This window comes from Carassius carassius, chromosome 14 (assembly GCF_963082965.1).
Source record: "Carassius carassius chromosome 14, fCarCar2.1, whole genome shotgun sequence".
NCBI classification, from domain to species: domain Eukaryota; kingdom Metazoa; phylum Chordata; class Actinopteri; order Cypriniformes; family Cyprinidae; genus Carassius; species Carassius carassius.
In genome coordinates, this window is record NC_081768.1 from 21,947,463 (window position 1) to 21,973,047 (window position 25,585).

At 36.3% G+C, this 25,585-nt stretch overlaps 3 protein-coding genes across 10 annotated transcripts in view; 1 reads left to right on the forward strand and 2 right to left on the reverse strand.

Moving 5' to 3' along the window:
- LOC132157340 (kinesin light chain 1) overlaps positions 1-6,275 on the reverse strand; it is a 34,804-nt gene extending 28,529 nt beyond the window's left edge. For 4 of the 6 annotated variants that reach the window (XM_059566662.1, XM_059566659.1, XM_059566660.1 and 1 more), the window contains exon 1: positions 5,946-6,275. The gene's annotated coding sequence lies outside the window, so the exon portion shown is untranslated. The remainder of the gene's footprint in view (positions 1-5,945) is intronic. The other 2 variants (XM_059566664.1, XM_059566663.1) reach the window with 1 other exon arrangement.
- A 1,206-nt stretch (positions 6,276-7,481) lies between these two features.
- LOC132157343 (cytochrome c oxidase assembly factor 8) lies at positions 7,482-10,085 on the reverse strand. Its single transcript, XM_059566668.1, has 5 exons — positions 9,722-10,085; positions 8,763-8,960; positions 8,382-8,445; positions 8,116-8,206; positions 7,482-7,633 (listed from the first exon to the last, which is right to left on the reverse strand). The coding sequence occupies exons 1-5, from the start codon at positions 9,983-9,985 to the stop codon at positions 7,510-7,512; spliced, it is 741 nt and encodes a 246-aa protein (XP_059422651.1). The 5' UTR covers positions 9,986-10,085; the 3' UTR covers positions 7,482-7,509.
- A 475-nt stretch (positions 10,086-10,560) lies between these two features.
- bag5 (BCL2 associated athanogene 5) lies at positions 10,561-21,879 on the forward strand. Of its 3 annotated transcripts, none has more exons than XM_059566666.1 (5): positions 10,561-10,697; positions 18,205-18,478; positions 18,565-18,993; positions 19,468-19,691; positions 20,600-21,879. In XM_059566666.1, the coding sequence occupies exons 1-5, from the start codon at positions 10,675-10,677 to the stop codon at positions 21,123-21,125; spliced, it is 1,476 nt and encodes a 491-aa protein (XP_059422649.1). In that variant the 5' UTR covers positions 10,561-10,674; the 3' UTR covers positions 21,126-21,879. The 3 variants fall into 3 exon arrangements, with proteins under 3 accessions (XP_059422649.1, XP_059422648.1, XP_059422650.1); XM_059566665.1 differs by lacking the exon at positions 10,561-10,697 and adding an exon at positions 13,716-13,883; XM_059566667.1 differs by lacking the exon at positions 10,561-10,697 and adding an exon at positions 16,652-16,778.
- Positions 21,880-25,585: the final 3,706 nt, after the last annotated feature.

Below are 25,585 nucleotides of genomic sequence, written 5' to 3' on the forward strand. Positions count from 1 at the left end.
TAAGAATATAAAGTAAACTAAGAAGAAAACATAAAACTAAAATCTATTACAAGGGAATTCACATGTATAATATGAAAATGGATATTCAATTTGAGACGAGCTAAATATAATGTTTTAGTATAAGATGAAGCAAATGTAATCTAAAATGTAAAAAAAATAAGAGTGCACAATTAAATGCAATTATGTAGTTAACTGATGCGGAAAAAAAAACACTAATACTGGAAGATATAACTATATGGTACAAATATGGTATCATGCATCTCAACTTTTCAGAGTGAAAAGTTAAGCATTTAAACTTATTTACCTAACTTTTTGCCCATTTACTAATGTTGAGATGGGGTTATGCAACCTAAAATGAAAATGGACTCATATTACAGCATAAATGCAAAAATTGACTAATAAACCTAACAATCTCCTTGATTTGATTCTACATAACGATTTGAGTTTTCAGATGAATCAAAGAACAAAGGCAGCAGGAGGACAGAGGAAGGGCACAAGAGAGATGAGCAAACGCACGGCAGGGATGGAGATGCAGATTTCATGCTGTTGTTTGAAGTGTAAATGTGCGTTTCGGTGCTTTGTGCTGGTGTTACACAATCCCTGTTCTTCAAAGCGCACAAAATATAGCTACATATCATAAGGTAAAACTTCCTCTCATCATTATTCAATAATACTAATGGCCACATAGAGGACACTAGACAAAGTTTCCATATCCAAAAACCAAGGAAGTAAAACACTTTTTATCAAGACCTTAACAGAAACATGTTCCTTTTAAATCATATCATACTGGATGCCAATGATCAGTATTAAAACGATTCATTTTTAAAATTAAACCACTGATATTGTGGGTAAAAAAATAGACATTTTAATAGTGAACTATTTTTAACATGCATAAACATGTCAAATTCAGCAATGCCACCATGTGTTTTGTGTGCATCAGTTGTGCAGCAACACGGCAAGACTGACATAAGTAGAAGGAAAACTGACACTTTTCCGAAGACAAAAGTGCAGTGTGAACAAATCCTAACAGTATGAGATCATATGAGGACAGAAAAATTTAAAACAGATAATGATCTGTCCTCTATTACTCAATCTGGAGAGGTTGAGACAGAGCGTGCTTGAGAGGCAGTAATAAATAGAGGAAGTTACGGTTTGAAAGCAGAGAGCTGAAGAGATTGAGCAGGTTGGGTGAAAGACTCATTTCTCAGAGCTGTTAATCCAATAGAAATACTCTAGCATGACTCACAGCCTGGTCCATCGGGAAATACTCTCCTGTGACCTCAGGAAGAAGGGAGAGGGGGTCAAACCTAATGCCTGTAACTATAACAACATCCACGCTGTCCAGTCACAGGAAGAGATATTGCTGACATTACAGGAATGCCACACACCAAGGGAAAAACCAGGAGAGATTAAAGGAATAGTTCACTTCACCCAAAAATGACAATTCTGCCATTTACTCATTTAAAATAACATTTTCTGTGAAAAATAAAACTTTCATTCATGGTTTCACTTCAGACTAACTAAAGTTGTTTTTAGTTTCAGCATTACTCCTATCTTCAGTGTCCTTTCAGAAATCATAACTAATATGCTGATTTGATGCTCAAGAAACATTTATTATTATTATCAATGTGCAAAGCATAAGCAGTTGTGCTGCTTAATACTTTTCTGGAATTATGATCCATTTAAGGTTTCTTTGAGGACTGAAGTTCAAAAGAGCATTTATTTGAAAAAATATGTATTTTGTAACATTATACAGTGTTTTGCATACACTGATTATTTTGCGACAGCTTGCCACAATATCAATACTGACTGCCAAAAATAGTTTTTTCAATAAGCTTTTTTTATTCAGACTTTTATTCAGAATAAACGTGAGCAAGTTTCAAAGTCAAAACGCAGCTTGGGTGTTTTTTTATATGAACGTATTCCTGAAGGTCAACGACTGTCTTCAGAAAAGGCATTTGATGTCATTTGAATTTAATATTTACTATAATGCCTGAAAAAGTATGAGTGGAGCGCTGCTTTGATTACAGCCGTTACTGGGGAAACTGTTATTTCTGCTGCTCCTAAAGAGCCTCCTGCTGGCAGAGAATGAATGTGCATTTTCAATAATCCTGTTTGCTGTTTTATATATAGCCTATATTTCCCCCGGGGGAAGCACCTCCACACATTGAGTGGTAGTCTGTAGGAAACACTGTTCTAGATGTCTTTTCTGTCACTTTCGATTAAATTAATGCATCCCTGCTGAATGAAAGCATTAATTTAATAATTAAAAAAAAAACTCTTCCGACCAAACTTTTGATCAGTAGTGTATATAATGTGAATGTAAAATCTCAATCAATTGGATAACGTTTTTGGCAAGAGGTAACATTAACACTGAGTATCTAAGGTTGGTGTTTGTGTCCTCGATGGCCTCGTTTTGCCTTGAGCTAGAGACCACCATGAGAAAATGCAGTGTGGTACTTCATTTAAATGACACTTCAGTCAAACCCACTCGGCTTCAGATGCCAGCACTTCCGATTTCTCAAACACTACGGTGAATGTTAGACAGAGTCCCACTCAAACTTCACCTTCTCTGTTATTTTTCGGGAAGCATCTTGATGTCTGTATTTTTAAGTAACAGCTGTGCATGAACAAAGAGGAAGAGAAACAGTGTTAGCAGAAACAATGAATCAAGAAACTCTCTTTTTTGAAATGGAGAACCTACAAAATCAGGGTTTTTTTTTGCGTGTTTGTGTCCAAAACCTTCCTAGTGTGAAGACTAATACTAAATTAAACAAAACCACGACAACACAGCAATGTGACTTTGTGTTTTTGTACAGATATCAGCAGCATGAGCATACTATAATTTATTCTTTGACTTACACCTAAACACCATGGTATATGAATATGGAAATCATTCAATACCTATGATGCATATATGAGGGATTCCCAAAATTTTTTATCAACCAAACCTCTTTGACCTAAAATAAATGTTTAAATTGTGAGATTTCTAGTTCATGTTTCAGTAATTAAACAACACATTTGCACGGTTCTCAGATGCTGATGACTGCAGGCAAGTGAATCAAATATTTAATATTTTATTATTATATTTAATATTAAGCATTTTATTTTGATTGCTTTTATTTGAATTGTTTATTTTAAATGCACATTTTTATGCTCTTGTTATTAAATGTATTTATTTATTAAATAATATTTTATTACATAATGGAATTCATAAATCAATATAATTCTTAATTATTAGCTTCTCAGTTCCCTCATTAACCCCAGTCTTGTGTCAACTTCAAAATCTACAGACACCATAGTCGAATGGATAATAAACGTTTTAAGTTTGTGGGTGTCTAAAGTTTGAGTAAATAATTTATTTCGTAAATGTGTAAATCTCACCAGTTGTCAAAAACAAAATGCACTTTGCAGGACTATTTATATATTGGCTTTATTTTGGAAAATTGCTGCCTGCCTTCACGATATGAATATCAGCTATGAAACCACTACCAGTAAAGCAACCTACAAAAAACTGTCACATTCACATCCCACAGATGAACACGTTCAGAATAATCAGGCACTTTGCAGCAGCACGAGAGCAAGAGAGTGGCTATAAATTGTACTTGTGTTCCTGTGAGAAGCCAAATGTATAACTGTCCCATTGATTTCCCAGAGGAGAAGCAGCCACCTTCTCATTGAGGAGCCACTGCAGCGGAGCCTGAGCTCGCAGCTGGCCACACATTCACACCGCTCAGAGACTGCATCTCCTTCACCAAAACGCAAATGCTTTCACTGAGCAGAGACGGACTGTATGTCTGAGCAGAGCAAGCCTTCTGCATACTAACTACAAAAGATCCACGTCATGCACGCAGATCCAGCACCTTGTGCTTGTGCTCTGATGATTCCAAGATCTTCATGCAATCAGTTCTTTTTTTAATCAAATATTTGGGTAACAGTGGGTTCAACGATATTGGTGAGACAAAAATTACGTTTTTAATACAAAACAATTCAAATTAATTCCTTGAAGCACACAATTTCATTTGATACTTTTCATCACTCAGTCAACTGGTCTAACAAGCTCCTATTTAAAGGTCATCTGAGACCAGCAGAACCAGTTCATTAAGACATTTATTAGACAATCAGGCAGAAAAACTTAACTAGAGAGCAGAGTCATGATCAGAAAAATGATTTCAAGTTTGAATTAGCGGAGACTGTTCAACTGTTTGCTGTTCAAATAAGTCTCTTATGCTCACTACTGCGTTCATTTAATCAGAAATACTGTAAAAACATTGATATTGAGAAAAACTATTACAATATTATTTATATTTTAATATACTTTAAAATGCAATATATTCCTGTGATCCAAAGCAGACTTTTCAGCAGCCATTATTCCAGTTTTCACGGACACGCGATCCTTCAGAAATTAGTTTAATATTTAATAAGATTTGGTGCTCTGTTTTTAATATCGGTTCTTAATATGACCAGTGCTGAAAAGATTTTAATGCTTAATAATGTTGTGAAAACATGATCAATTTTTGAGGATATTTTAATGAATATAAATTTCAAAAGAACAGAATTTATTTGAAATATTTTATAACAAATGTCTTGTCTGTCACTTTTGATCAATTTAATGTGTCCTTGATGAATAAAAGTATTCATTTTATTTTATTTTGATCAAATAAATACAGCCTTGGTGAGCAGTCTTCAATAAAAAACAATAAAGCTGTATGTATACAGTAGTATGTATGTGTATGTATGTACACTTACATACAGTGGTGGCCAAAATTATTAGCACACCTGAATGATCTGAAAATATTGACCTTTTGCCTCCAAAACAGGATTTCATTTCATAATGTTCTTGAAACATGCATACATTTGCCCTGCCTCTGAGCACAAGTATCAGATGAAGTGAGTCATACTGTTTTTAGCCACTTTTGACTTTGATATTTGGTATGTCCACTTTTTGCAGCAATTCCAGCAGCACATCCCTCTGGCATAGTGTTGATTTATGTCCTGAGAACTTCAACACTTCTGCAACTCAAGCCAAAGGCTTTCCTTTGAATGTACAATAGACCTGTCCACTTTATTTTCCAACCCGCCCCAAATTTGCTCATTAGGGTTGACGTCCGGACTTTGAGGGGGCCAGTTCATAATTATCAATTTTCCAGCAGATTCCTTCTGCCGCAGTTAGTTCAGACAATAGATGGTTTTATACTGTAATGGCCAATATAACAAAAACAACTGAAACTTCTTAAATATGCCAAGTTTTTTAATCATTTTGGCCACCACTGTGAGTATATACATATGCATATACTGCATATTACAACAATTAGTATTATTATTGCAGAAATGCTTTATCACAGGTTGTGAAATGGTTCACAGTCTGATTCCCGTTGCAGTGTTTTTCAGCTTGATTTTCTGGTTTAGGGCAGTGGTCCTCAACCCTGGAAGGCCCCAGCACTGCAACTTATGATATAAATAAACTGTTTTATTCAATAAAGGATCAAAAATGTACAGGAGCAGGACTGAGCACCAATGTTTTAGGGCCGTATCATGAACACATCTTTGGTGCAGTGACTAACAATGGATTAACACTGGTCTTCTAGATGGTTTAGGACAGTATCATCGACAGCTCTCTGGTGCAGTGAGTAACAATGAATGAACACAGGTCTATTACTGGTTTAACACTGATCTTCTAGATGATTTAGGACAGCTCTCTGGTGCAGTGACTAACACTAATCTCCTGTGTGTCATGGCCTGACTGGGCTTTTGCCTTCCCTTACTCCCTCCCGGCCTTAATATAGAGATCACACATCTGACTCTCAGTATCAACCTCCTGAAAGAGAAACCATCTCTGAGTGAGTGGATGTAAACACTCCTCTGACAGGTATCCCGACACTCCCCGCGAGCCGAGCCGAGCGCGTGAGTTAACTGTTAGCTCGTTAGCATGATCAATATCTTACCGTTCTGCGGAGCATCCAGGTCACACACAACCGTGACAGGGTTTGTTCCTCTTCGTCCCTCCACGAGCCTCCAGTCAATATAACGCCCCGCAGCCTGTTTGTGAGGGTTTGGGGCAGTTGTGTGTGTCTCCAGTCTTCCGGCGCTCGACGGGGGAAGTTCCGGTCACTGACAGTCCTTTTCCTCCAGCACGAGCTCAAATCACAGAGTGGCGCAGAGACAACAGACTCATAATCACACGTTCATAATGTACGACAACACTAGCGTCTCAGCTCTGACGCATCTGTCTGGAGCCGAACTGAAAATGGCGTTGTGTTTCTCCAAACAGGTTCCCTCCTCCTCATTATGACGTCATCCCAGGATTTAAGGAGAGCAACACTGTTCGACATGATTTTACTCTGCGTGTGTGTGTGTGTGTGTGTGTGTATAATATATATATATATATATATATATATATATATATATATATATATATATATATATATATATATATATATATACACACACACACACACATACACACATATACACACACACACACACACACACACACACACACACACATATATATATATATATATATATATATATATATATATATATATATATATATATAAAGTGGCATTAATAGTTTCGGTTTATTTTCCTTATTATTTAGTACATTTTATTAATAGCATTTGTCATATCGAATCCACGTTGCTGTATTTTTAAATTATTTTCATTTATGTATGCAATATTAGTTATTATCAGATAACTCGAGCTTTTGATATTAGCTGAAATTATAATTTTTTGTACATTTTACTTTTAACCTTGTAGCTTTATTTAATCAATTTCATAAACAAAGCATTTGCCAAATTTCCATTTTGTTTGTTAATATTGAGCATCATACTATTCTGAGAAAAACTGGCCCATAGTTTATATTTCCAATTTATTTTACTATCCCATTTTTTGTTTGTTTTCACAGAGACAAACTTTTACTCTATCACGATGTTAGCTTTAAAATAAATATTTTAGGTGTAATGTTTAATAAAATAAATGAATAAACTTAGATTAATAATACAGTTAACTAAAAAATGAAAATTGAAAAACTAAAACCAAATGTCACAATCAAATCACTCATGTCATTGCAAATCTGTTTTTCTCAAAATATGTTCCACAGAAGAAAGTCATGCAAAAAAGGCAGTTTTTTAATAGCATGAGGCTGAGTAAATGTTAATGAAATGTTCAGTTTTGGGTGATCTATTGCTTTAAGACGTGGCTGTAGCTTTTTTAAGGCTTCTACAGAACCGCACATATTTCCACTCCACGTGTAGCTGCAGTTACTATCAGTTTTCGAAGGGTTATCAGACTCCGATTATAAAAACTGAAAGCTTCTCCATCGAAAATTGAGAATGGAAAATCTAGCGTGCTGAGCTGCTTACAGTCTCATATTTACAAACACAGGCACACAAGCATCTTCAGTATTTCACAACAGTTCCAGGCTTTGCTGCAATCTTTGCTCTGAACTTCAGTGCTTTCACTTCCACATTGAGACAATACCAAATCAGCAGTGTCTTTATTTGCATTTCATGTAGTTTTGCTTTGCTCTCGTCCGCTTCCCCTCGTCTGTCCAGTCAGTGTCCTCCATGTGTTGTCTAGAGCTACCTTCGCCATCAGAAGTGTAATGGTGAAGTTCCGTCTATACCATTCCCTGATTGACAAGACGATATAGAAGAAATAAATAACATGGTATTAACCCTGTAAAGCCTGACATATTTAAAAAGTCTCTCAAGGAGAAAAACACCTTAGTTTTATTCAGTGGCCCAAATTAAGCAAAAATATGCAATTTTCTGCACTTGTTGATATTTATATGGCTAAAAAGTAAGATGCAATTCTGACAGCTTGTAGTGTACATCAGTGAGATCTTTATAACAGTACAGCAGACTAATTACATAACATGCATATAAATATCAGTCGTATCTCAAAATAATGTTTAGTAAGATGATATTTAAATGCTTGAACAAAGTTCTGTAGTTTTATTTTGGGGGTAAAACATATAATGCAATGTAATAGAGAGATGATTGAGAGATGAACAAACTTGTTAAAGCAGCATGAATTATCAATCACAGGGCAGAAGGATGTATACAACAGGTTTTTATTATATTATAGTATATATTTCAGTATTTATCTCACCTGTTATAACTGGCATGTTTTCCAATGTTTTTGTCTAAAAAGTGTTTGTAAAATACTGCCATTTCCTCGATGCTTAAAGTCCTTTTCCTTCCTGGAACCATAATAAATGGCACATTATACAGAAGGCATGTCCCAAACAGCTTTTAAGATTCAATTATCAGGTCGATCAATACGAGTTCTTCAATGATCAGCGATTCTTACACATGTACATTTGGTTATGTGTGAAAAATATACTGTAGGTAGTTGCTCATATTTAGACAGCTCACCGTCCTCATCTCTCTCTGACAATCCTTTAGCTGACAGTTGTGATCTCACATAGTCTTCCTTTTCCTGTTAAGAAAAAATAAATAAATAAATGGCTCAATGTGAACTTGATGAGGGGAGCTATTATGGGATAAACAACAATAGAAAAAACATTGTTATGCGGTTGCTAAGAGTAAAAAATAAACAAAAATAAATTACATAAATTCATTTACAGGAAGAAACATTTACAACACAAAACTGTCCCCTAGTGGTGATGCAATGGTAAAGGAGGAACTTCATGAAGGATTTCAACAGTTAAAGAGTAATTGCTCAGCATGTTAAATGTGTTTCCTGCATCATACTGTGTGTTTTTTAAGCTTGCACCGTACAACTGTAGTTCACACCTTGCTAAATGTGAAGTTTTGGTTGGTCCAGAACTCGTGGTTCCAGTCTTCAGTCTCCTGTCTTAGACGCCTCAGCTTCCTCTCCTGCGGGGTCTCATTCTCTGGGATGTGATATATGATCGGCCGCAGGTTTGACAGTCTGTCTGGGGGACCGATCCAGTCATATTTTGATGTTGCTGCTGGACTAAATCCAGTCCTCTATAATAAAAAGATTCAAACAAGGCAGCATAAGACATTTCCACAAAAAAATAAACAAGAAATAAGCTATAAATCTGGTTAAAATTAGGCAACTTCAGGCACCTGCACCTACAGTAATATCTATATTGTATTATTAATCATATATTATATAATGAAAATTAAACATCAATAGGAATTAAGAAACCTAAAAGAAAAGAAATACCTGACCCTGGACCACAAAACCTTTTTAAGAGATTTATACAAAGATGAGTAAATAAGCTTTCCATTGATGTACGGTTTGTTAGGATCGGACAATATATGGCTGAGATACAACTATATGAAAATATGGAATCTGAGGGTGCAAAACAATAAAATAAAAATATTGCAGAAAAAACAAAGCCTTTAAAGTTGTCCAAATTAAGTCCTTAGCAATGTATGCAAACTAATCAAATATTAAGTTGTGATATATTTACAGTAGGAAATTTACAAAATAGTTTTATGGAAAATGATCTTTACTTAATATCCTAATGATTTTGACATTAAAAAAGAAAATCTATAATTTTGACCCATACAATGTATTTTTGGCTATTGCTACAAACATAGCTCTGCTACTTAAGACTGGTTTTGTGCCCCAGTGACACAGATGCAATGTGCATTTCTAAATAAAAAAGCAGTATATAATAATGAAATTTAATTGGCGCAGTTTTAATGCGTGTCATGGTGCATATTCGTATAGAAGCAGAGTCACATCGCTGTTAGTTTGTCAGAGTTGAAGGACAAACCTCTGCTCGTTTGGGAGCTTGGCTCGCGCTTCGTCCATGACCTCGAAAGGAACAGCTTAAAGACAGACGAGCGTGTGTATAACACGGACGCAGAGACCCGAATATTAAAGTACTGCCTGCTTTTACATTCATCGTTGATAAGTCATTGACCTTGATCAGAATTAATAAAGAACAATTTCTCCTGCCCTCAGTGACAGCATGAATCTTCAGCACAATTTTAACATGGTGGATGATTTTAAAATAAAAGTCTTTTCCCTCACTCATGCATCAGTACTCCCTACAAGAGGGGATATATACATAATTTTTTTCTGGAAAAAAACGCAACATATCGCGTTCTGTAAAGAGTGTATTGTGTTTTATGTGAAAAATACAGATTTTTCTAACTCTCTGGCGCGTTCTACTTCCTGTACTTCAGATTTAATAAAACTGGACGACCAAAACATTCCATGAGTTACGAAACTGTAAAAAGTGATATATACTTATATATATATATATATATATATATATATATATCACAGCAATTCATCATATTAGAGAGATTTCTGAAAGATCATCTGACACCGGAGTAATGATTATGGAAATACATCATCACGCGAATAAATAAAAACGTAGTAAAATTGCAATTATATTTCTGTTTTACTGTATTTTGGGTAAATATATGCAGCCTCGGTAAGCATAAGAGGCTTCTTTCAAAAACATTTCAAAATCTTCCTGACACAAGTTTTTTTTTATGATAGGGAGTATTGTTATAATATTTTGTTATGTCCTCGCGCAAATTTAAAACGCCTGAAAACAATTAGACAACACATGCCACGTGTTATTGACGTTTAATGAATTCAAACTCTTCGTAACTCGTTCGTTCCCGCTTGGCCAGCTAGTTTATGTCACGTATTGTAAACCCGGTGGTTGTAAAGGAACATCGCGTTGTTTAATCTGTAAACACAGGCTCACCGATGGCTGCCCGCTGGCTGTGCAGGTAGGATGGACAACATGTTTAATAAGACACGTATTTATATGATAATGTATTTCATTTCTACAACGCTTGACCTTGCACTGCTGTGAGCTCTTAATGAGGGCTGATCGATGTCTTTGTGTGCTTTAAATGGACCTACAGAAGCAAGCTAAACACGGATTATTAAGTCATTTTTGTCGTTTTAAATTGTTTCACGCAGCTCAGCTGTTACGTTTACTGTCGACGTCGCTGTGAATAAAAGATGAAACCACTTTGTATTGTGGAAGGGAGTTCACTTTTGACTTCATCGCCTAAATGTGTTTATCAGAAACGACGAAGCGAGGAGAGTCCGTGCTGTATCTATAGATATGACAAACCTCGGGTCACTGAGAGATGGTTTTATTCATTGATCGGGGAGATGTGGTCATGTTGAAGATCTCATAGTATTAGGGATCCCTCCTGGTGTGAGGAATGGTCTCCCCAGTGTGGGGCTTCGTTTGTGAAAGAGTCTCTGAGTCTTTTAAGTGAATCATTCTGGTTCACTTCTATACACCAACCATTGATAATGTTCGTTTTCTGAAGTCTCTCCCTTTTGACTGCACACTTGTCTTTAGATATTGACTTTAGGAATATTTAATTGGTTGTATTTACCAGTGCCAATATCTTGGCGGATTGGAAATGTCTTTATATATTTGTATATCTTGTATGTATATATATTTTTTTTGTATCTGTATATGCCTATTCTTATATTCAACCATTATACTCTTACAGTCAAAGAAGATATGAAAGTTGTGATATTCAGTTTCTTTGAGAATAGGGATGTCCACACATAAGAATCGCATTTAGAACAGATCCAGCTGATGAATCATCACTTAAAAAACACTGACAGCCAATCAGAATCTAAAGCTGAAATTTACATTTAAAGCTAAAATATTTACCATATAAGAGTTAATTATCGTTTTTGGTGTCAGCAGACCTATTGACACCAGGAACGATAAATATAACTTGATTATAAAGTTTTATTAATAATTCTGTGAGAATACGGAATCTGTGGGACAGCTATAACGACAATGACGGAGGAACAATATTGTTGGTATGAATTATAAAAACAAACATTCACAGCCAATCAGAAGCCAGAGTACAACATGACTGAAGCGTGTATTTAAAGCAAGAATGACAGCTAACTAGTGGTCGACCGATGTGTGTTTTTGACAGCTGATGCCGATATCTTGGATAGTAGGGGACCGATAGCTGATATAAAACCCATATAATTTTTTTCAAATTATTAATATTTAAGAAATTTGAAATAATTTGACAATGGATTAAACCATAAATTTGTAAAAGAAACATACTTTAGATGACAGTATTTTTCACAAATAAAGTTATAATAACCTTATAAAAAAATAACCTGTAACCAACAGGGCACTCAGTATTCTGGGAAGTTTGTGTGCATTGAGAATCATATATAGCCAAGGTAACCCTCATTTTACATACAGCACACAGTGAAAAATGCATAAAGCGCAGCATAATTTGAAATCATGAGTTTAAAGTTTAACGCATTCAATTGATTCACATGGACTGATCACACAGAGAACGCGCGATCATGCTGGATACACATACACACATCACAAGATCTCACAGCTGGAGTCAACTAGGTTTGCAAGGTTTGTAAAATTAAATGTTCATTAGTCATTCAAAGATTTGTTTAAATTATATAAATGCATATTTGCTTAATGCTGACGGCAAACGAGAAAGTATTATAATGTTTGCCTTTCTATTACCAATAATATAAAAGCAATCATTATAATACTTTATGTATACATTAATTCCTTTTGTTTAACCGTTCTGTCTGATTATTAGACAGACGATCTGTATTAGACAGAACTGTTAACATAAAAAGACTTCAAAATAAAAGTCCTACCTTGAACACATCGGCCAAGCAGAAAACTTATCTGCCGATGTCGATATCTAAAAAATGGCAAATATCGGCCGATATATTGGTCGACCACTATAACTAACTATAATTATATTATCGTCCGCCCAAATGGATGATGATGATGTTCTTTTTAAGCGCGTGCTGCAGTTATGTTATCTGCATAACTAGCCTGATATAAGTGGTATGCTATTCTGAATTCAGTCAGTGTTTTAGTCTGAATGTGATTTGGAGTGACAAACATACACCAGGCTCATTGGCAGCTGAACGAACCAGAGAAGGTTTGATGATCTTGGCATGTGAATCGATCATTTTCTAAAAACAGGATTATGAATGTGTGCAACAAAAAAAAAGAAAGAAAAAAAACTAGTGCTGTCAAGTGATTAATCTCTTATTTACATGTGTTGTGCACTGTGTATATTTATAATGTGTATATACAAATACACACACATACAATGTATTTAGAAAATATTTGAATGTATATTTATTTATTTATATATATATATATATATATATATATATATATATAAAACAAAATTTTGCGTTCATTCAAGCTTGTGTATTTTTATATACACAATAAATATAAACAGTACACACACACACATATTATGTAATATATAATATTACACTACTAATAACCATACACAATTAATGAAAATAAATGTAATTCCTAATTTATTTAGGCGATTACCATTGTTTTTCTATAGCTTAATTGTCATGTCAGGCGGTTGAGTAAATGGGGTAAAAATTTAAGATACGCTTTGTTGTTACATTTATTTTTATTTATTATTATTTATTAATTGTGTATGGATATATATATATATATATATATCAAAATTTAAGCTACGCTTTTTCCTAAAATATTTGCATGCAGGTAAAAATTTGAAAAGGATAAAAAAAATCGTATTTAATTCATCAATGACTCAAAGTGAAGGATTCAATGCCACACAAAAACAAACTCAATTGGCGCCACCTACCGGCGAAACCATGTAACTGCATAAAGAGTGACCGAATGACTCGTGTAGCGAACTGATTCAAAAGAGTCACTAAGATGAATCACTAGCGCTTACTGTAGGAGGAAAGGGGAGGGGCGGGAATGCAGTCCATACCGATGTGATGCTACTGCTGCTCTAAATGCCAGTCTCTGCCAGTGTCACTGCAAGTCCACGATCCAGAAATCACTGGAGTGTTGCACCGCGCAAAACATTTGAGCATCGCAGCTGATGGAAACGGGGTCCGCTAGACATGTGCGCGAACGTTTTCGGCGCGTTGAAAAGGTGAGAAATACGCTGCGCATAGGAGGAGGTGGTGAGATATGCTCGGATTGTCTCGGATAAGGGTTGGCTGGTGTTCAGAAGCAATCAAATGTCCTTCTGCCATGGTTCATTCATGTAAATCCAGGCACAGCTTTGTCAGATTACAGAAAGCATCTGTGTTGAAGCATGTTCAGGTTTGTGTTATATTCTAACCATGCTGTATTGATTTTATAGTTCATGTCACGGATGTAGTCATATATTCAGTAGAATACTGGGGGACGAATATATGCAGTTATTTAAGAATCAGTCATTGCAAAACCCATATTGGGGAGCGTGTTACGTTCCTGGTTCATGTATCAGGGTACAGCTGTAAGACACTCTTCATGATGGCACATATGATGAAGATGATGAGATGTTTTGCATTCAGCCTCCATGATCTCGCGGGTAACATCAGCATCAGAGCTGCTGTGGACAGTTCCAGAATCTCGACTCCCTCTCTGTTTATAGTGTTGATGCTGAAGTTTGAACACCCCTCATTTTTAATTTTAGAATTAAAGGTGATGATATTGTTCTGCCAGGACATTATCCATTAAGTTAACAGACATTTAATTGAACTTTAAAACACAACATGGGTAAAACACCTGTGAAAAATCAATACGGAATCAATTGCTTCATATTACATTATGAAGGTACCAATAGTACACAGTACGTCAGGTCATATTTTCATGGATTTTCTGCAGTGTATTTTGTTTATTATTTTTTAGTAATGTGTTAATTATCATTGTGATGAAACATTTCTCTATCATGACTCCATGAACAGAGAACTGTTTTAGTTCATCTAGTTTAGATAGTTTAGATGTTTCTAAAAAAAATAAATCTTCAGCTGGCAAAAGCTCCATTAAACAGTTTTGAAAGATGCAAGTTGTGAAAATGATATGATCTAAACCTTTATACAGTTTGTGTTATTGTAAAGGCAGTAAGTCTATCCCCCACATGCAGCCCTGTTTTCATCTGTTGTAAATTTGAGCTTTAGAAAATAATGGATTGACTCTGATGTGTCAGAATGCCATGAATGGTGAGAGACGCAGTGATGTATTTAGTCCCCACTGATAAACTCTGGCATGGATGGCATGTTGGCTCTTTGGCTTCACCATTCATTGTCCAAAGTGTTTGTGTCTATATTTACTTGCTAGAAGTTGCCACCTATAATAAGAGGTCTTCTGTTGCTGGATAGGGGAGAATGATAAAGGAGGGGAGACAGGAAGCAGGTGGAGCATCTGGACAGATGATGTTCTTCTGACTCATCCTTATCTGACCCTCCCTTCCCCTCCCCTCCTGGAATCACAGCATGATGTCACTCTGACATCACACTGTTGCTCAACTGTGGGAGCAGAAAATCAACCAGCTAGGTGAACTGTTCTTAAGTGAACCTTGGTGTTTCTTGAGAGTATTCAAGGAGTACAGTACTTACTTGAGATTTTTGAATGCAACCGTAATATCTGACTGGTTTTGTTGTAGATTGGAGCATTTTTTTAGGGGGGGGGGGGGGGGTTTACTTGTATATGGCTGCTGTAATCATTTTATTTGACACTGTCATGAGTTTTCTTCTCAAACATTCTAGCTGTTTATTATATAAAAGGATAGAGCACCCGTCCCAAAGCGTACTTTGAGGAAAAAAGCTATCAAGAACAAGCGTGACATCTTTGATCCTGCGGTATACAAGGACTGCATTCTCACTGCAACGTTGTAAATGTATTGTGCATTAAAGTAATATTAAACTGCATTTAATCCAGAATATTTCACAAGCATCTGCGGCATTCCCTTTAATTACCACAAAAAAGAATTGTATTTCTGATCAAATAAATGCAGTATATTGATGAGCATAATATAAATTATTTGCTGTGGTAATAAAACCTCAACCCAATAAACATAAAACCTCCATTCAAACTGTTATGTTGGTAAAAGTAAGCTTAAATCCCTCACTGATGTACATTGATAGAATGTTAAATGTAACTGATGATTTCATTGCAATATTTGCTTCTGAATTGCAACTGGTCTTCATTATTGCATTTATTTACACACTAAATGCCATCTAATCTCATCTCCGTTGCATGCAAACATGGCACACTGACTGTTGAGTTATAATGACTACAGCAAACAGCTCTGGTGCAGATGCAAAGCCTAAAATTGAAATTTACCCCAAACCTAAACCTATTCTTTTTCTGTCTTGCAAGTACTGCTGTTTCCTAACAAGGGAATGCTAATCTGATGTTGATCAAAAGAACTGCATTTTTAAATAATACAATAATAATAAATTGCACACATGCTTTCATTGTATCCTTGACTTCCTGCTCTGGAAAAGGCCACATGGAATATACAATAACATATTTCAATGTGTCCTTGTTAGACCTTACCTGTAATTACTAATATAATAACAATCAATTATGCATAATTACATGCAAGTAACCCTAATCCTAACCCTAACCATAGAGCATGTACCCTACATGTAGTTAATTAATATTATTCTGTACTTAAATGTATAGTTACACTGTAACAAGGACAAACCCAAAATACTATACTTCTTGTTCAGTGCATTGATCAGAAAGCATCAACCAAGAACTCAAATGTAATTGCTCAGTAGCTCTACGTTATATTTAAAGCCTCCTGCAGTCTCTTCTATGTCTGTTATCAAATGTATTTCATGAGCACTACGGTCTGGGTGCTAATGGACACTGTCTCTTTAAGGACCACGAATATGATCGGTCCGTGACATCACGCACACTTCCCCTGCAGCGGCAGTCGGCTGCCAGTAAAATATTGTCTAGGACATTGAATCTGAAGAGGTAAGACCGTGTTCTTGAAGGGCATCTGCTCTTAGGGATCACCTCAGTTCTCTAAACTAATTCTGCAGTTCAGGTATGTAGGTGCTTTTGGGTTGCTACACTTTAACATTTAACACTTTTTACACTTTTTAACATGTGCTAATAGCCAGATTTTGCTATCTTTTTTTGTGCAAGAGTAGGACAGGACCACATATTTCATGACACCGGCGGGTACACTTAGTACACTTACCAAGACCTTTCAGCAAACTGGATTGTTGCAGCCTGCCTGTTGTTGTCAAAATCATATAAATGGAATGATTACAGAATGTCAGACTTGTAAGTTTGAATGATTGCACTTCAGATGGACTGATCAAGCAAGTTATAAAAACCTTATGTTTTAGGGAAACTGTTTGTTCACAAAGGTTGTCCACCTAACAAACAGAGGTTTGTGATGTTATGCATTCATACAGCTCCTGTTTCCTGCATTGGCAAGCCTATTTAGTTGGTGTTTTGTTCATGATGGGTGTAGTTGGAAACCTTTGGCTTAGTCAGCCTTAGTCATTATCACAGCTGTAAAACACACACAACCTTTGCACAAGACCTCTCTCCTGTATTTTTCATAATAGAAGTTTACCTGGGGTAGGATTAAACCTATTTTATCCCACCACAAAATAATCCACATTCTTGAATTTTTGACAATTGGATCAGATATATATATATATATATATATTATCCCCCTTTTTCTTCTTTTTGAACTTCTCATTATAGACATCCACTACAAATCACCTGCTGGGTTAGTTATTTAGGAAGACGAAACATTTGTCTGTCACCACATGTTTGCCTGATGTTTGGTTATTTTGATTGAATACAATGTCTTTTAGAGATAATTCACATAAAAGTCATCACTTACTCAACCTCATATCAATCCAGTCTCGTGTGAAGTAATTCTTCTGTGGAACATGATATTTTAAAGAATGTGGGCAACCGAACAGTTTCTAGTTCCCATTGACATCCATATGAAACGTGTTGACATGCATTCTTCAAAATATCTTTATCTTACTGTCAGTAGTTCTAAAAAAGGACATTAAAGACATTTATAATTAATAATTTTACTGTATTTTTGATTAACTAAAACTTTTTAAGTTTTCTTTCAAAAACAAAAGTAAAAAAAAAAATGAATGCTAGAGTTTGATTAAAGAAATGATTGTATAATTTTAGGTGCGGCTGTTCAAGGTTTTTTTTATTTTGCCGTTTAAATCATGTTTTCACTAGTTCGTTTAAATTGTCATGCAGTGTAAAAAAAAATTTTTCTCACAATATTCGATATAGTTTGCTATTAACAAAAAGTACGAGCTTATAAAATTCTACCTACACATTAAAAGAATTAAAAAAATGTAGTTTTCCTGCCAGCTACCAATACCCCTCTCTTTTACTTGTATTCAATTTGATCCACTGTATTGTCATCACACTGTGAGTATTTCCATATCCTGACCTGCTCTCACCTCTTTCTTCTGCCTCAGCCTGTTTAGGAAACCCTTTGATGGTGGGAAGAGGACGATGGATAATGGCAGTCAGCAACCACACACTCAGCAGATGCCAGGACCCTTCACAGGTTATGCGGGACCCCAGGGCCCGTACCCTGGGCAGCACCCAGCCCTGTCACGGCTGGACGAGGTGCAAAGGGAGATTGCCACCCTGGGCCCTCAGGTGTGCTCTTACAGCGGCCTGCAAAGCGATAGAGAGTACAAACGACTGGAGCGAGAGCTGACCCGATTACTGCTGGAGGTCGATAAGGTCAGAACAGGCCATTCAAACATTTTACTTCGGTATGAAGTCACAACTGTTTTTTCTTCTTAACCATGTTTTGTTTCCTGACGCAGGTGGAGACGGAGGGCCGGCCGGAGCTTCAGCAGGCTCGGAAGCGTGCAGCAGGAGAGGTGGAGGGTCTGCTTCGCTACCTGGAGGGCAACGCTACGCATCCGTCTCGGCTGGCCATTGAGGAGCTGACCCTGGAGGTGCAGAACTTGCTGAATGAAGGGGTGGTGGGGCCGTTCCGGCAGGGCCAGGCTCAAGATGCCTTTGAGATCAGTGAGGAGCTGGTGGAGGCTGTGCAGGATGTGGCCATGCGGCTGGCTCAGGTTAAGACGGGTGGAAGTGTCCCGCTCAGGAAGGCCCGTTACAAAGCGCTGACTCGGGTCTGTGCCGTACAGGAATTACTGGAGGGTCGTGTCCGCACTCAAACGCTGGCGCTGCCGCTGTCCGATGACACGCATGAGGCTGTGCAGCGTATTAATCAAGTCATGGCGCAGGTGACTGGTACTGCAAAAAAAATAATATCATGAGAAATAACAGTCATGCATCTTAACCAGCAAATCACTGTTATTTATTTTATATGTGAAGATACAGTAGTTTAATTTTTAACTTTTTATTTTAAAGGTCAGAGAGAGAGCAGAAAATAGCCATTAAAATGTTAATAGTGTGTTTTTGTAAAAAAAAAAAAAAAAAAATCGAAATTTACACTACCATTCAAAAGTTTGGGGTGGGTAAGATCTGATGGATCATGTGACACTGAAGAATGGAGTCATGATGCTAAAATTCAGCTTTGCCATCACATGAATAAATTACATTTTCAAATACATTCAAATAGAAAACAGTTATTTGAAATGATATTAATATTTCACAATTTTACTGCTTTTACTGTATTTATGATCAAATAAATGAAAGAATTTAATGTTGATAGTAGAATAAAGAAAACTCATCTGAGATGAACTGATGTTGTGTAGGTGAGTGGTGCCCGGTGTCAGGAGGTGGCTCTGCTGATGGGTCTGAGCGGGCGGGATAGCTGTGCCCACCTGGCGAGGGTCCTTACAGAGCTGTTGGTTGAACTGGACGCCCTGGATGTATCTAGTGATGCTGCGGTGAGGAACTACAGAAAACAAGTGGTGGAGGAGATCAATGGTCTGCTAAAACATCTTGACCTGGAGGGAGAAGGAGAAGAAACACGCAGGTAACACCAAATACAAACATCAACATACAACACTACAATATGCAGCACCACTGAAGTTCTGTTGAATGTTTACTTATGAGATATTAAATTAGTCTAATATATATATTTACATTTATTCATTTAGCAGACGCTTTTATCCAAAGCGACTTACAGATGAAATATATTTAATTATTTATTTTTTGCTTACCAAGGCTGTATTTGATTAAAAATAATGTAAAAATTTTTATATTGTTGCAGTTTAAGTTTTCTAATTTTATATATTTTAAAATGTCATTTAATCAGCATCATAACTCCAGTAACAGTTGAAAACAGTTTTTCTGCTTGATATTTTTGTGGAAGCTGCGATAGTTTGTTTTTTAAATCAGGATTCTTTGATAAACAGAAAGTTACTAGTTAACCACTTTTTTTAAAAAGAAAAATATTTTGTATCATTATAAATGTCTTTTTTTTTTTCTTCTTTTTTTTTTACAATTTAATGCATCCTTGCTGAATAAATGTATTACTTTCTACTACTACAATTTTACAAACATTACCATTCAAAAGTTTGGGTATCATTCCACAAAAAATTATATATATATTTTTTCATCATTAATAATAAAAATGTTTCTTGAGCATCAATGACTAAGAAACATCTCAAATATCAAGAAAACATTTTTATTGTTATGGATGCTGGAAGTCATGTTTTTTTTTTTTTTTTTCAGGTTTTTTTTTATTTTTATTGAAATCCTTTGTAACACCCCCTCCCCCCATTTTTAAATATATATAAAAAATGAGGATAAATTATTATTATATACTGTATACACAGTATATAAAATTCAAATTATTATTGTTTCTACTCAAAATGTAACTGTTTTTGTTATTTTATTGGATTATTAGTTACTTAACCAGGTAATTCACTGTATCTCCAGGTATGATCTAGCACAGAATGACTCGATCCGTGAAATTGAGGCGATCAGGAGCCGTGTCTCAGTGCTGCGGGAGGAGGTGCTCCGGCACGGTGCTGCAGGACAGGGGGCGGAGCTGCAAGGTCTCCTCACACGCCTGGATCAGGTGGACACGGGCCGAAATCCCTGCATCCGGGAGGCGCGGCGCAGGGCCGTGCTGGAAGTTCAGGCCCTCACCACCTTCCTAGACCTCTGGGAAGCCCTCGGACGGCGTAACCCCGGACCAGATGAGCCCCCGTCTCATGCGTCTGTGTGGCATGTCTTAGCCAGCCTGTGCAACCTGCAAGCTAAGGTTTTGGGCTTTGATGGCAAGAGGGCTGACAAGAGCTACATGGTATTAGAGGAGCTACTGACCAAACAACTTCTGGCTCTTGATGCTGTGGACCCTCAGGGTGACCAGGGGACCAAAACTGCCCGTAAGCAAGCTGTTAAACATGCCCAGAATATCCTAAGTTACCTGGATATGATGACGGATGAGTGGGAGTATTGAGAAGCTGATAAAAGAGCCTGGGATTAAGGAGCTGCAAGGAAAAAGGCAAAAGCTTTTTTGCCTCTTGTGCAACAAATGAGGACACGGTCGTGCCGAGGATACGGGCCATGGGCAGAATTTTTAATTTGTGTATAAAAGACTTGTGTATGGCTGTGGGCAGCGATATTGTTACCCATGATGCACTGCACCTGCTGCTTTTATTGGTCCATTACTGGTCCCTGAAATCTGCCTTTCTCCAGGCAGAAGGAAACATGGTTTCTACTGCACATGAAGTGTTTTTTTTTCATGACAATAACCCACAATCTTTTTATTTGAATCTGTGCTGTTGATTGGTGTGGTGTGGTGCTACACCCTGTTCTGCTGTCAAAATCTGCTTCCTGCTTTCCCCACATGCCCGGGTGGAGCACACTTCCATCTTTATAGCGGTGTGAGTACATCGGCTCTTTAAACAACAACTGACCCACAGGGAACAATATTTTAGCATTTCCTTGAATCCTCTACACATATGTCCCCGTTTATGTTAAAGGGATAGGTCACCCTAAAATAATTATTTAATTTTACAATAGAAGAGTGAATAAACATTGGTTTGTGATATCAGTTTAAAGGTGAAGTGTAATTTCTGGGCCGTTTGTGTCAACAAATGGACAGTGTTTACACTTTTTAGAGTATTTAACATGAAATTACACTTCACTTTTAAAAAAGACTCAAGGACAGCTAAAAAAAAATAAATACATAAATCAGACTTCTGAACCTTCCTGCAGTTTTGTCAGATTTCATAGAGGACTGTGGCCAAAATGCAATGAGGTGTATTGTGTTTGGAGATGTTTCTTTTTAGTATGGAGGACAAAGAATAGAAACTAGTTTGCAGGGTTTGTCTTCTCCATTTGTTTTTTTGCTGTTAGGCAAAAAGTGCCTGCGCAGGCGACTAGGGAATCAAGCAGAGACTGAAAGTGTGTGTGTCTGTGATCGTTAAAAAAAAGTGGCGTGTGCTATTTTGGGTGGTGAGACTGATCAAAGTGGACAGGGGCGTTCTAGGACATTTTTATCAGAGCAGCAGGGAAAGCAAGCAAGCTATCAAACAAACTTAAAAACTGTGGATACATTCACACAGATCTATGTGACCCAAATCTGAATTTAAATTTTTTTTGCTGCACATGATAGATCTGGGGTTTTGGGATGACACTATTATGAACCAAATATAGATTTGGTTCACTTTCATATGTGGGTATAAAATCATATTAAGCGAGACCCCATGTGACTAGAGGGTTTTCATCATATTTGCACATTGGATTTACCCTTGGTTTGACTCAAAACAAATATATGAATTGCACACTATTAAAGTACTACACATAAAGGTGCAAAAGTATATTATCTTATTCCGTTTCTTGACAGTTTGCTCTCAAATATTGTGGAGCTTGTTTTGCCTTTGAACTCTTAACTATTATTTGGCACCACTGTGGATTTTTCATTGGTAATCATGAATAGTTGTCTAGAGAGCAGATAACTATGAAGGAAATATATAATAATATAATAGTGCAACAGTGGTGTTCGGGATGTAAAAGTCATATTAATTTTCTCCACAGAGAAACTGATTTTAAGGATAACTTGCTACTGTGAACTACATGGTGGTGGTAAATCAACAGTATGTGCTTTTCTTGAAGCATATTTTATTACTTCAACTTGTTTTTTTTTTAAGTGTGTTGTCAAACGATTAATCGCGAAAATATAACAAAATAAGTTTTTATTTAAATATAGACAAATATTTTCTGTCTCTCTCTCTCTACACTGTTTTTATGTGTATTTATATATACATAATAAATATACACAGAACACACACATATATTATGCAAACAAAAACCTTTATTTTGGATGCAATTAATCGCGATTAATCATTTGACCGCACTAAAAGATAGCAGCTGATGAAAACTACATTACCCATGATTCTGCAAAGAAATCTCCACCAGCTAAGCACAGTAAATTAGGCAGGGTCAGTTTCCCTATGCTATCAAACACTAAAACATTTGCATATTTAAATTAATAATTTTATGTTTCTTCGTCATTTGTGATTCGATTCCTGTCATCCACATTCCTGCATGGAACTGTAGTTATTTCCACTCATTAAAACTGATGAAGACTTTCTAAAAAACTCACTATGGGAAATATGAATGGAAAAAAAAACACTTCTGGAACCAAGGCTGAAACACTGAAATTCAACATTTATTTACAAACTTTTTTCACATATATATATATATATATATTGACAAGGTTGTTTGTTGATTTGTGGAAGCAACATAAGGGATGCCAAAGAGGCATATACAGTATATTGAAATAATAAAACCCTGACAATATAAGTTAAATGTTGTCATTTAATTAAATAATGTTAAATTTTATTATATAGGTTGTTTAAAAACATGTCAGGGACAGCATGCATAACACAGCAGTGGCGTTCTGGAACAAATCGTTTGAGCGAATTATTCAATGACTCACTCCTAAAGATGGTGACTTTGCTATTCTTGAATTAATTAAATTAATCAGTTAAGCATTGCCTGTTTAGAACAGTGTTTGATATGGGCCACATTTAAAAGGTCTTGTGAACAACTTAAAAAAATAATAATAATAATAACATACTGCATTTGAAAAATTAATTGGGCACTTTGGCGTGCAGTGTGAAATGGTGTTAAAACCCAGTGACTGTTGTAGAATAATGTAGAAGTAACTTGTCTGTGGTTAAGACTGCAGGAGTATCCAGCTCCACAGTTAAAAAATTAATCTCAGAGGCCGAGTGATCACCATACACATTTGCCAGCACTAATGATGAGTTGAGTTTTGGGAAATAATATAATGTGTCATCTGCATCATGCTGTACTGTTGAGTCTCTCACTGTTCATTTGAGCTATTAGTAGGTTACAACGGCTTCTTTTGAACTAGAACAGTAACAGTCCTCCATTAGCTGTTTATTTCAGTCGTGTCCCACTTGCTGTGTGGTCACTACTCTCTGTCCTGCTCCAGATAAACTGACTGTCAGTAGTCATGAAGCAACTCCACAGTTATCATCTAAGAAGCAGGCTGTGCTTGGATTATCAAAGGGGATTCTTGTTGAAAAATGACAATAACAACACAGGGCCTAGAAGTTATAAGAAAGGAGCTGCAGAAAAAAGGAAAAGCAATAGGTTGTGGTCAGAACAGATTAATCCAGACTCTGTGATGAGACTGCCATTGTCTGAAAAAGTCCCTGCGGTGGGTAGAGCTGGCAGTTTAGCTGAGGAGGATCCCACATCCGTCAAGGTGAAATACACGCTCCAGCAGCACTTTAAAGCAGCCTTGCACTATGCGCTGGCGATGTTTTGTACACCTCTTCTAAACCCACATAGAGATGTGTGATGTGAGCTAATATTAGCAATGTCAGTTCTGCACAACCAGACTTTTACTGGTTTTTTTTTTTCAAGCATAACACTGCAGGTAAATATGGTTGTCACTCCTCATTAAATCCTTGTGATGTAATTTGTTATTGCAGTGGAATTATACACGTAGATTGTGCTAGAAAATGTCAGGAATGTATCTCTTTTGCAAATGCTGATACCTGTCTCTTCACTGCAGTTTTCTGCCTTGAGGTCACCAGAGATTTTGAGCATTGAGGGGCTGTTCACACAAGATGTATGCTTTTTTTATAGCAGCTAGATGGAAAGCAAAATGCTGTTTTATATATATATATATATATATATATATATATATATATATATATCATAGCGGAACTATGAACGTGACACAGCAGCGGGGGTGGGGGGCGGTGTAAAAGTTTTTTTTTTTAAAATCACCAGTACCTTCTCAGTTTTTTTACTCATGCACATTGTAGCCACATTTTGAGCTTTCGATCAGTTCATAAAATCATCTGATATTGGTATCCAATGCTATTTCATGACCAATTAATACATATTTTACAAGATAGTTAATTCGTACAACCTCATTTGTTTGATTTGTCTAGTCTCCATTGATGGGTAAAGTTTAGGGACCGAGTTAGGGGAAGGTCATTTGTATGAATTCATACGTTTGTATGAAAAAATTTACAATTTAGCAGAAAACATACAAAGTAGAATTCATACGAATTTGAAAAATATGTATCGGTTTGGGGTATTAGACATGGCACAGTCCAAATTCTCTTTCTTAAAATAGTTTACATTTGGCATGCAGTGTAGCTCTCCACAGATCTCCATAATCTGTCAGCCGATTGGTCTGTCAGATCTGAGTCACACTGATATCTGCATAACTATCTCCATGGCTACGATCAGAAATCAAATCCATTCTGATGGTTGAATGACACTCAATAGAAAAATAAGGCACTTTATAGGTCAATGAGTCCTCTAGGAATATTAGAGGTCCTGTTGTATGTGCTGAATTAATATTACCTTGATTGTATTACAGGATGAGCTTTAAAACCAGAGACATCTGACACTAAGTCCAAG